Below are 13,080 nucleotides of genomic sequence, written 5' to 3' on the forward strand. Positions count from 1 at the left end.
CAATGTAATCAGTCTCATTGTGATCAAACCAGTAATAAACACACTATTATCAGCATACATGACGAGCTGAACACTATTGTCAATATGAATTATGTCATTTATGTACAAACTCAGCAAAAGTGTGCCTAATACTCTTCACTGAGGTGCTAAACAAAATATATAAAGGATGATTTGTTTTTGTTACTGTTCATCTGATTCCTTGAATGGGACTTGATTCAATTATTTCCAATACCTTTGAGAGTGCTGGTAATTAAAAAAAAATATCTCTACGAACGTGTGCTCCATGCTCTAGCAGATTTCATAGAGTTCCCCGATAGAATACTGAGCTTTTATATTAGCATCGCATGACATGTTAATTGGATGTGAAGCATGTTTGATGTTCACAAATGCATGCCATTTCCATAATTTCGACTCCCTTAATTGTACGAAATGTTGTCACAGAGCTGAAGTGTTGCCATTGAATTGGACTCCAAATTGTTGACTGGGGGCCGATATCCAAGTTGGAAATTGTCATTTCCGATTTTGATTTGGCCTCCACTGTTTTGTTAAACATGGAACAAAGCCATACTGCCGCGGTGCAATCCATCGCTACGTACGTGGTTCGGCTAGAGCAGCTCTTTAGACAGTGACAGACACAGAGACCAATGACAATTTTTATTTAAGAAACAGCCAACAAAAGTGAACTGAAAACATGGCAACCGCTCACCCCATACATGGTTACTATACAAAGGGACACTGCACTTGAACCTTAATTGTCTAGGACGCGTAGCGCGTAGGATGCTTTCGTAAAAAAAAAAAAAAAGAACACGGCGTTGTACACATCATCAAATCCAGGTGCGTACACTTCTGCCTTTTCCCGTGCTCTCGAGTTAAGTGATCCTTGGATGGCGACTATAACCTTCGAAATGTGATGATAAAAAAAAATACACAGCGGCACAAAGCCGCGGTGTATATTGTAGCCTATCGCAAGGCCTATACTTTGTCGTCACTGCAGCACTGGAGAGAACGACGCTGGCCATGTGCTAGCTGCAGCAGCTGTGGAATGCACGAGGTAAGTGAGAATTAAGGAGTACAGTACTTTATGAAGCAATATTCAAGACGATTATGCAGTTGTTATATAAAATGTCGATACTTCCAAATAACATCGCTGAACAAAGCCGCACCACACTGAGAATACTCTAGCTGTTAACCCTGTTGTATGGGCTTAGTTAGCGTTCGTCGCGGCAGCAGAGTGACGCTTGCCACGTGTTCTGCAGCTGCTGCATGAAGACTCGGAAGAATGCGTGAGGGAAGCAGGTAATAAGCACTGTAGCACTTTATTAAATCAAATTTGACACGATATATGCATGCGTATATTTACGTATAGCCTGGTAAAGAGGCCTAGCGCGCAAGTTATTTTGGTGGCCGAGGCGACTGATACGAATAAGCCACGTGCAACCTAGAGAGGGAAGAGGAGTACGGGATGTGCAGGTCTGCGGTCTGCCAGGAAACATTGGGGCGAAAGGGCCGTTTGGATGCGCAGCGACGTGACGGCGTGGCGAACACAACGCCCAGCACTCGTCCGCGGCCCTTTGCCGTGCACCGTCAACAGCGGTGCACTACGTCGTACACAGTGCCTGGTTATATGCTGCCCTGGATGCTGTAGCGATGCTTCCACTGTAGACATTTACGAGGGTTGCGGCGATGATCTCGTAGAGCTGATCGATGCCGCGATCCCTGACATGAGCTGCTGCGTACAAAGAAAATCCTCGGCCTCTTCGCAGCGTACAGGAAACGGTGCTGTAAAAGAGTAGAAAAAAAAAGTTGCATTATGAACATAGCGATTTGATGAATGCGCAACATATTACAAAACTTTCGACAAAGAAATCTGCGCTCTTGTACCTCAACCAGGGTTGAGAATGCGCACGGCAGACGTGCGCCTCAGCATAGCAGTCAGGCAGCAGTTAGTTGCCGATGGCGGATGTTTTCGTGGAGGTCTCCATAGCCGTGGCCGCTTCTTTTTTTTTTTTTTTTTGAACACGAGGAGCGTCCATGCCACGAGCTGCTGCTGCACGAGGTCCTGGAAGCACGTGGGGAGAGACAAGCGACACAGCACTTATAAATAGGCAAAATACGAGACAATTTTGCGCAATTTATACTTACCCTGACGGTGCTTGCGATCTCCCGCAGGTCGTCGATCAACGTCATTCCGCCCAACGTAAAGCACGGATCGGCGTGCCGAAAACGCATTCACGTAAACGCGCAGGCCCGCCATCGTCGAGCACCTCGGTGACCGAACGCGCCGGTGCCATACAGCAGGCTGCGAGATCCACGAACCGAATGCCGGAATCGCGCGCGTTGTCAGAGCGGGGGGGCCCGTAGCGATTCCCTAGAGCGTCTAGGGACGAAAAAAAACAAGAAAATCCAGTTTTTGACTACGTCACGTCCGGTTAAGCATCGCGCCCGACGCAAAAAACGTCACGCTAGGCCGCGGCGTGTCCACCAATCAGCGTTTCCAGCCGAGCTACCCCTAAACGCTTCTTAATATACGCCTTCCCCTGGCGGCGCCATTATGTCTTTCTGATTGGCTCTGAAAAGAGTCACGTGCTTCAAACTTGTGGCGCGAAATCATCAGTTGAGGCAAGCACTTTTAGCGGTTACGTCAAAATGACGTAGACGTGAAAATTGATTTCAACCGGAGCTATCCTTGTTGCCTGGATGACAAATACGAATGATTTTGGAGTGGAAGCAAAGTTACTGATGGTGGTTTGGAGAACACTTACGCTCGATTAACCAATGTGATGAAAATAATGGCATACTGGGAAGGAGCCGATGCTCAAATTTGATTGGCTGGAGCTATGTCACGTGAAACACGTGGTACGCAAGCATATTTAGATTACGTCAAATTGACGCGTCATGACGTAACTGATGTGCCGCCATTACTGAAAATGCTGACGTTTGGCCGGCATAATTTCGCCGAGTGGCGAGGTATAGCTATAGTGCCTAGAATATACTGGCTAGTGTGACGAGCGCCCGCGCTTCCCTATGGGCGAGGATGGCGCTATTTGCAATGAAAGCCAATCGTTAGCGGCAGAGGGCGCTGCTTGTCAAGAGGGTGCCACCTGAGCAGACGACGCAGTTTTCTCTCTTCAGAATACGGCAATCTGTTGGTGTTGTGCGTGCGTGTTAAACCTGCTTCTGCGCCTCTTTTGCTTTCACGAAGGTGCAGTAGTTTATTTACGGAGTAGGTGTTTGCTCATGCGAGTCGTTCCGCACTTCTACCTGCTCGGCGACGATTGCATCGGTTTTTTTTTTTTCCTCGTTTTGTGCGCGCGTTCTGTGCTCGCCTGTATCCCTTCTTTTTTTACTGTGTCGCCAGTGGTGAAGCGCGGTTCCCGATTGTTGTTTCCCCAGTGCCTCTAACTAAACTGCAGAGAAAAATGCCAAAGAGAAAGCGGTGGTGCACAGAGAAGACTTTCTTTTTTGGCAAACGGGGCTACCGCTAGAACAAGGAGCGTACGTATTACTGCGCTATCTGATGCTACGTAAGTACGCATTCTGTACAATGGGAACGAAGCATCGATAGAAATGACTGAAGGTAAACGGCAACTGCTTTTGTTGGCGAGAAACATTTTTAGAGCATGCACTTATATTCACAAGGATGCAAACCTGGGCGAGTCGGTAACGGTGCTCCATGGCAGTGTGTAGCGCAAAGAGTGTACACAGGCGCTACAGACAGCACCTGTGTTGTGTACCTTTTCTGTGTCCCTCGATTGTCATTTTGCGCTACACATATGTCATATGGATGCAGTTATATATTAGGCGCATGTTTCACCGTAAGCGCGGCATTACCAACGAGCTTCATCGCGATTAACCGGCCGCGTCTCGTGCATATTGCGTATCTGAGAAGAAAAAAAAAAAAACTTCGTCAGCTTCTTCATTCAGAAGATGGTGACTTCGGCAAAACCTTGTGCAATCGCAGGCCGCGATGTACCTTAATTAGCCGCTGTAAGTAAAGGTTCCTCGTTTGTGTTCTTCTGTTTTTTTTTCTTTTTATTCAAATACCTCACGGGCTCCGATTGGAGTAATATGTGAGGGGGGTTACATAACTGGGGTGCGAAACAGAAGCATGTAGAAGATGGTTATTTTAACATCGTTATTTTCAAACCGTTAACATTATACCCTCCACACCTTGTGCCCAAGACGGCACCAAAAAGGAAGGAAAGAAACATATGCGAGCAGCAACCACCTCGTAAACGCCATAAGCGGGACGCAGGGACTGGACCCGGCGATTCGGGCTCGGAAATCAACGAGGGCTCCTGTTTTCTCGAAGCTGGCTTTCAAGACTGCAACGACTCCTCCGGCTCCAGTGAAGCGGGCATTGTGGGTGAACAGAGTGGCAGCCAGGCTACACTGCACACACCTAACCACCACAGAGGCCGTCATTCGTTTGAGGACATTCTCATTCCGGTTACATGGATGCGGATACCTTCCGTGGATAACAGCATAGCTTATGCTTAAGACCCAATAACTTTGAAAAGATGAAGGTTGACCTTGCATTCCAACTTTTTGGAGATGAGGTTATTAAAGGACTTTTTTTGCAATGGCGGCATGTGGAGACTATATACACTCGGGTGCAACCAACAGAAGACTTCGTCACGCTAATCAATCGCCTGATACGAGCAATGACCTCCAGGATAACCAAGTGTGCACTTAAGCCGGGTAGCCCAGACATGCGTTTCTTGGAAGACTTTTTAGGATATCTGGACAAGTGGGAAGAACATGCCAGCATTGCCTTCCACTCGCATTGTCACCTTTGATTAAACATGCTGCCTTCGTTCTATTAAACCGAATCTGTGTTTCGTGATTTGTATTCTTTGAGTTTGAATTCCTCCAAACGCGAAAGCTCTCATGTGCGTTTACCGGGTTAGCGTGTGGCTCACGTACCGATTGAGATTTCAAGTTTGAGCAATCTGCACAAAGCAATTCGATATTAACATTAGCATGTTAAAACGTTATATCAATCCTAAGCTCCTGAAAGAGCTCTAAAACAAAGTATTAAACGTGAGCCAAAGCAACGCGCAGCTCCCTTTCCAACTCTCAGCAGCGCGGCGCAATGTGCGCGAGAAACCGGCTCGCACCCTCTCGCACCACAGCGCCGCTATGCGACGGCCGGCGGCTTTCATTGCTCTCCGAGCCATCCCAGCCGGCGCGCTCGACACACTAGCCAGTATATGCTAGGCACTATACTATAGCGAGGTTATAGTGTTCTAGAATTGAGAAGTGTGCCGTCTGCCGCCGGCGAGCTGGTCGTTTCAGCGATGACAGGAGAGAGGGCGCTGTGTGCAGGAGGAGCGCAGTGAGCGCGGGGCAGACAGGTGGGTGAACCGTCACCGCTAGTTCAATCGGACTCCGAAGGCGCAATAAATTGTGTCGCTTTAGCTCCCACACGCTTGTCTAAATGTATTAAAACGATTATGTTCATGAAAAAAAACAACTAGTTCCCTATAAAATAAGCGGCCGTCGTCAGGGAACGGCAATACACATACAGGCAATGTAAGATAGATTACCGACGAACTGCCAAGCAACGGCAAGATATATTTCCTGAACGTATTGGGTACTTTATTTCTCGAACACTAGCGGGAGGTTCAAGGACGAATGTCTAACGTATTTCTATGATCATGTAAATTTTTAATATTGGATGCACCGGTTTATGCGGGCTAGACTGAAGTCTTCCATCGACGCTCGCGCGTACTGAAAACGCAGTGAATGGTGTTTTAGGCTAGGCTAGCGTACTTTTTGCGCCACATGTAAATAGAAGTATGCGAAGATTGCTTGAAGACAGAAATTATGCCAGCGCTTACTGATGCTTTATTTAAATGTGGGCGAATACATATGAACTGGCAGTCCTACTCAAAACGAAATGAATGGATGAGAGCACATATAGCAATGAACGAAACCACATAATAGACGACGTGAAAAAATAATCGCGACTTAGTGCAAGAATATGGTACAAACGTATAAAACTGTACAGAACTATATGAGAATATTAATGAACTGTACTAGGCCGTGAATAAATTAAGCTGCTAAATTTGAAAACACACAAGAGAAAGGCAGAATGATTAAAGTACTCAAACACGATTACTTGCACCTCCTCGTAGCTTTAGGTGCTTTACCTGCTCTGCTTTAGAGGTCTGCTCTTGGTTTAGCGACTTGGCATAAAAACGCAATCGCATGAGGACGTAGAACTTCACTATGTTAAGTGTCATTTCTTTGTCATGAGTAGGGAAACCAAACTTGGAACCCTCTGCGCTTTGCAAAAACAAAGCAAATTCACGCATGCTATGTGCGTTAATCTTTCTTGAACTAAAAAAAAAACGTGAAAGACTCTCCCAGCGTGTGCACGAGCTTTGCAAGCTCCGAGGACGGATAAAGAAGACCTCCGTGGTCGAAGTTTGAGATAAATTGATTTTCTTCTTTTTGTACCGCGCACGATTTGCTTGAAATGAGATAAGCGGAGCAAGTACTGCATTTTGACTTCTTCATGAACTTTCTAGCGACATACCCTGCAATATAAGCTATGAGACGGCTAGAACTGTGCCTAGTGACGTATCTGTGGTCATCTGAAGGAAGGGAATTCAAAGTAGCTTCGACGTTCTCGAGCCTTCTCTCGTCAACAAAACGGTCAAGCTCATCAATAGGATTTGAAAGAAGCTGGGTAGGTTTCTCGCTTGTACGGCTAATTCCAAGTAAGGCATTTACAATCTCAGCATTACAATTTCCTGTCTTTGGGGGTTTCGCTAAGTTGTAAAATGCCAGGGTATTAACTGTCACGAAAAAATTGAGCCGGCGTGGGATGATCGTTGCAGCCATTAAATTGCCTCACGATGCCGAAGAGGTTTTCTAGTTTGTCTTGGCTTAGTCTCGATGTGATAATGTATGTAAAACCGCATTCTGCAGATAAGTAGTCAGCGAGGTCGACTGTGGACTACAAAGTTACCCGAAGGCCTTCCGCGGTGCTGTTGCTTAGGAAAACATGCTTTGAGTCAACCATGCTTTGAGTGTATTTCGACAAGGGAAGGGTTCGAATAGGGAAGGCAGCAGAAAGAGCGCGCAATGAGCAAGAAGAAAGAACGAAAGGAAGGAAAAGAGCATTCAGTAAAAGAAGGGGGGGGGGGGGGGGGCGAAAGTTATACGAGACGGACGGAACTGTTATTATGCTGTCTGCAAACATGTGTTTTCCTGCTTGACCAATCATCGCTCTTCGCTCAACAACGCGCCATAGTACAACAGCCAGAGAAGCAACGCGATGCAAAAAAAATTCACGCAGAAAACGAGCCGCAGAAGCAGACGCCCCAAGCGTTTCCTCTGCGGCGCGCGCGCTTGTGATGCGCTCCTACGGCTGACAGCGCCACCTACGCTTTTCATCGCTCCGGCGACCACGTCGCTCCCATTGCCGCGCGCCGAAGACGGCACACTTCCCAATTCTAGAACACTATAGCGAGGTGCCCGAATCACCATACCCGAATTATGCTAATGAGACTATGGCGACAGGCAAGCTGATTTATGCAGCCGTTAGCCTACCGTAGTTTCTTAGCTTGTTGTTAAAAGTAAAAGGATAACTTTATATACACCTTGCATGGCTTTTTAAACGCAATAGAAAGGCAAATTATGAGCGCGTATGAAATAAAGGACGCTTGAGACAATCTCTAATGGGGGCAGAAGCGTGCGGCCGCGTGACGGCGCTAACTGCTTTCTTATTTCAAACCCTTTCTTCCATGGTAAGAAATCATTGGTCTGCGCGGTTATGATAACTATAGTGCCTAGATTATACTATATATTCTAGGCACTATAATGATAACCCAGCAATGGCGGCGGCCATGGAGGGAGGCATGAAGGGAGGTACGCTTACATTATAGTGAACTAGAATATATATTCTAGTTCACTATAGCTTACATGGAGGAAAGAAAGAACTTGTACGCTTATGGGTGGTCTTCGTGCCGTCCGTCGTCTGCAAGTAGTGATCGAGGATTTGCCGCAGCACAGCAATGCTGTCAAATTGTCTTGAAAGATAGCTCGTCAGTACAGTCAGATCAGTCATCTGATGAGGAGTGTAGTGTGGCGGCTTTGCAAGCTCCGAGGCGAGAATTGCCCTGCGCTCGGAATGTTGAACTGTTGAGCTACTGGTGTTTCGAGTGTGATCGCCAGTGGTGAACGCCTCTGATGTTGGATGGCACGAAATGTATTCGTTCGGCCGAACGACAAGCTCCCGGAATGTGTCGGGCTTCTCGATGGGTGTCGACCAGCATGGCAACGCAGTCAATCTGCTGGAAATGGTGCAGCACGTCGAGCATCACAGAGGTAAGTGCAATAGGAAAACCTGTAAAGGTGACTGTTCATACAGCGTCATTCGCATTCAAGTTGTACGCAGGCGGGAAATGACTGAAGATTAAAGGAATACTCACAGGACGCATGCGGCAAATCCGATATTTTTAATCAGAATTTTGCGTTGCTTTTAGCTGCATATTTCTACGACGCATTATAATTTTCTTCAACTTCTCTACACTGTAAGAACTTAAAAAAAAAAAAAAAAAAAAAAACTGAGTGTGCTTGTAGTTGTCAAGATTTCTTGGTTAATGGTTTCGACGACCGAGAAAGGAAAAACAAGTGAAATCGCCTGATATAAGTCGGTCCAATTGCAAAAAAATAAAAAAAAGAAAGAAAAAGTTAGCCGTCACAATACAATTTCCGCCACCAAGCCGTCTTTACCTGTTACGGAAATGGTTCACTTAGGTTTAGGTTTTGCACTGACCATTTCTTGCATTCATAGATTACACTTTACCGCAGCATAGCTTGCAGCTTTGATGATTTTGAATGTTCCTGTGCCATGCGTGTTTGATATTTTATTTGCATATAATTTAGGCACTAAACATTTGCAGGTGATCGTGTGGACCTTGTGCAGCCGTTGCAGCACTTCCGATCCGAGTCATCATGTGGGCGAGAAGTCCTGGGGCCATATTCAACATCATTAACCTCCCTGCTAGGCTTGTATAATCTGGGAGGCCACGCCTTGTCCCTGGACGGCCACATCAGATGTGAAGTGCTATGCAGATGGACAGCTCTTTTTGAAGATCGTTACAGCTTGTAGTGTGGGCAGATCACATGACATTGACGCCACCTGCAAATGGTGATCGCAGCAGGAACATCAACAAGTACAAGGAAGAGGACGTGCAACATTTATATTAACTCGGACAGGAACAACTTGATCACCTGCACTTGAGATTTTCACTCGCTGTCATGATTTTGATATATGCCACAAGTGATCAATGTGCACATTCTTACTGCTTCATGTTCGATAGCATACTGCTGAAAAGCTGTCCAAGTCTTAATTTTTTCTGTGGTTTTGAGATATAACCATCTCTTTGGTGTACATTTTGTTGATAGCATGTGCAAGAACCAAGTTCAGCTTTGGGGTGGCCCAGTGGTTACGGCGCTCGACTATTGTTCCCAAAGACGCGGGATCGAATCCCGGCCTCGGCGGCCGCTTTTCAATGGAGGCGAAAAGCAAGGCGCCCGTGTGCTGTGCGACGTTAGTGCGATGTTAGAACCCCAGGTGGTCGAAATTTCCGGAGCCCTCCACTACGGCGTCTCTCATAGCCTGAGTCGCTTTGGGACATTAAACCCCACAAACCAAACCAAACCTTTCCTTGGTGCTATAATTTTTTGTCTACCATCTGTAGACATACTGAGTGTATTCTTCTACAAGTGCTGTGGCCCTTGCTGAGAGCTGTCATTCTTTGTTGTATACTTTGCTTTTTTGTGTTCTGCTTAAACTCAGTGTGCATTTTATTAAGTGCTTCATGTCAATGAAACACAGGAGGTACAAAAACGTTCTCCTTCTACCTCCAGAAGTGCCATTCTGAGTAGGACGTGCGGGCACCAACAGTTCACAATTCACTTTGGTGTTTGTGGCAAGCAGGCAGTCTGCGATGTACTACTTCAGTGAGAATATTTGACATACGTGCACCCTGGTGGATGTGTCTGCAGTCGTTTACCATAGCAGAGTCCATTTCGTTACACCTATCTTGTGTGCTACTAGGGTGAAACGTGAGGTGCCCACTGTGTTTTTCCACAAACTGCAGAGTGAAGCGAGCTGTGCTTCTTTGTATTTGGTTGCCTTTATGCTTGTTTTCTATTGCTTCCTTCATATGCTGAATATAGATGAACAGCAATCAACTAGTTTTCCCAAGGATAATTTGTGCATCTATTTGGTGGTCATTGTCTTTCATTGTTGTATGCACGGAAAATGAGGCCCCCGCCAACTTGTCAACCCATTTTGGCAATTTTAGATTCCACTTTTGCAAAATTTGCCAGTTTCATTTTGCACTGCAATTACTGATGCTTTGTAGTGATGTTAATCAAGAACCCAGATAACCTGTTTAACCTCTGCATCATTTGTGTGGCTCGGCTATCAATGAACATTTTTGTATTCTTCAGTTTTTTCACAAAGGCAACTATTGACTTCTCTGTTTTGTAACTAGGTGATATTGATGTGCATGTGCACCCACTGGCAAAAGTTCTTGAAGGTGGCTTCGCAGGGGAAAGAATGGATTCATTTGTGTACGAGATAAATTGCTTGGCATTTCATGTTTCACTATATAACCCATAGTCACAATAATGATGCACAAGCGCAGGAATGAAATACAAACTTTTTGATAAGATTGTCCTTCATAAATTTTTGACTGCAGCTCTAAAAAATGCTTTGCTCCTTTTGTGCATTGCTACATATCTTGTTCCATAAAATATCTCCCTCCATGATAGCGTAGTGTGTAGACCTTCCATACCCCTATTATGTGGCTGCTATCTGGGCCAGTTGCTTCTTGACACATTCTTGCTGCTGCCACATGCCCTCCGGCACTCACATATGTTAAAAGAGGGTTGGTAAAGCTCACATATTCATGCTCTAAGCCACTGGAGCATGGCTTCATCACTCGAGATTTTTATCGAATGATTGCAGCTGTGTATAACTGCTTCATTATTTTTTTTCTGTTAGTTGCTTTTGTAGCCTTATCTTCATTGTTCTTTGTGAGCTTTAAATTGAGAATTTTAAGGAAGGGGCACAAATTTTATGCCAATCACTTTCATTTCATTCATGTAGAAGCACTTTCAAGGAAACTTGTGTTTCATCATCACTTTTCAACATTTTGTACCATTGTGCTAGTACTGAGTTGTATAACTTTTTGCTCTCATAAGTGACAGCTGCACTAGTTTCACTTACACCTATCCTATTGTCACATGTGTTTTCTACGTTATCTAGTATCCCTATGCTTTCCTATTATATCAGCTTCAGCAATCCTCTCTGCATTTAACCCTCAGAATGTGTTCCATATTTTGCACATCTGCTATGTGTACAGCCTAAATTGAACACCACAATATATTCTTAAGATTGCATTCAAAAGATAACTTCCTGAAGGTACAATCCTATTGAACACAGTAGACGTCATACTATCCATAAGTGAGCCATTCTTTTTCATGATGTATTGAAGAATTTGTGAACAAAGCGATTTCATTTTATCTTGACCACATTCATCTGTTGTTTCTGTGGTACAGCCTCTGCCACAGCTGCATCTATAACTTGGCTGTTGGCACTGTGGTCAAATGTCTTGCGAGCCAGCAGAGCCTAATGTAGCGTAGATGTTCAGCTATTGGCTTCTTGCTTTTTTTTTTGATGCAGCAACGTTAGTCTCTTTTCTGCACAAAACGCGACGTTGTGAGTGGAAAATCTTGGGCACATTTCAGACAGGTGACATGGCCGAGTACTCAATGTGATGTCTCTGGCTTCATCTTTGAGATGAATGTGTGAGGTGATAAACCTTGCAGGATCTTTGGGTAATAAGACAGGCAACCCTTAGGCCATGGAACCGCATCCGTACAGCTTGGTTAGAGTGGGCTTTATAGGTATCTAGACAAGTGGTCTTCCACATAATTTGATAACTTACAGGTATACACTACTGATATGTATCATAGAATAAATACTAGGTGTTAGCAGTAGCAAAGTCGATTCACACGAATGAGTCTGCAGACAGGAGCCATAAAAGCTGTTGTGTCATAGCGGTAAATGCTGAGCTTGCGTGTCCCCACAATTGTTTTTAGAGCATGAAGTTTTCAAGTGCTGTGCTGGTTTGCCTGATAGCCGTCACAGTGACTTGCTGAAATAATGCTTAAGGCTTGTCTTCCTGAGACAAACATTTCTGCTTTTTGGTAGACTGCATAAAGGTAACGTTCTAGGTGTGGCAGGCATTTATGCACAGATAAAATCATTCTTACACACACTATAACTACCTTTGCCCTGTCCATAACAGAATCAGGGAATACTTGCTCTGTCCCAGGTGCTGACTACCATTTAAATGACGTTGAGTTCCATAATCTTTGATACTGGTAATACTGCGGAACGCATAGCATCCCTTGACTGTAGTTGCAGCCTAGTGGTTTGAGCATTTGGGGACCAATCCTCAGTGGTGTTGGGTACTCATTGGTAAAACAGTGGGTGCTTGCTTTGCTGGTGCTATCTTGGGCCGAACACTTGAAGAATGGGTTTTTGACGCTATCTTGTGTTCCCTTGCTTTGTATAACTAGTTTCTCTTCTTTGGTCTCCAAGGCCGTGCCACCTTTCAGATATGGCGATGAGCTGTACAAGTACAACAATACTGTAATTACTTGAATGTGTGACAGCCTTTCATTTTAGGCTGTGTATTGTAGAGTGTGCAGTGCTGTAAATAAATTTTGTATTGTTTTGTATATTGTAATTTTCAGTTTTCTTATAAGCAAGGCTTCATGTCAGGTGCATGTAAAAAAAAATGCCAAAAAGTACCGAAAGCAAATGATACACCAATTGTTAGTCAACGACGAGCTGTTTAAAGCTACAGGGAATGTGTTACGTGAGTAGCAGGTCTCTTAAAGTGTGCATGTTTTACCAAAATAAAGGACAGAAGCTATACTGCAACCTGTTGGAAAAACCATGCATACAAGACACACTAGCTGCAAATCGTACGCTCATTTAAATCACGTTTAGTTTTCCAATGATATGCAATCAGAATGTCA

The 13,080-nt window shown here is 44.9% G+C and overlaps 1 protein-coding gene across 1 annotated transcript; it reads left to right on the top strand.

Moving 5' to 3' along the window:
* Window positions 1–7,841: 7,841 nt before the first annotated feature.
* LOC146183892 (uncharacterized) lies at window positions 7,842–12,982 on the top strand. Its single transcript, XM_084609224.1, has 2 exons — window positions 7,842–8,340; window positions 8,919–12,982. Exons 1-2 carry the CDS (start codon window positions 8,220–8,222, stop codon window positions 9,125–9,127), a joined length of 330 nt encoding a protein of 109 aa, XP_084465350.1. The 5' UTR covers window positions 7,842–8,219; the 3' UTR covers window positions 9,128–12,982.
* Window positions 12,983–13,080: the final 98 nt, after the last annotated feature.

The sequence above is a fragment of the Amblyomma maculatum genome, chromosome 7 (assembly GCF_055883805.1).
Source record: "Amblyomma maculatum isolate TAMU_Amacu chromosome 7, ASM5588380v1, whole genome shotgun sequence".
NCBI classification, from domain to species: domain Eukaryota; kingdom Metazoa; phylum Arthropoda; class Arachnida; order Ixodida; family Ixodidae; genus Amblyomma; species Amblyomma maculatum.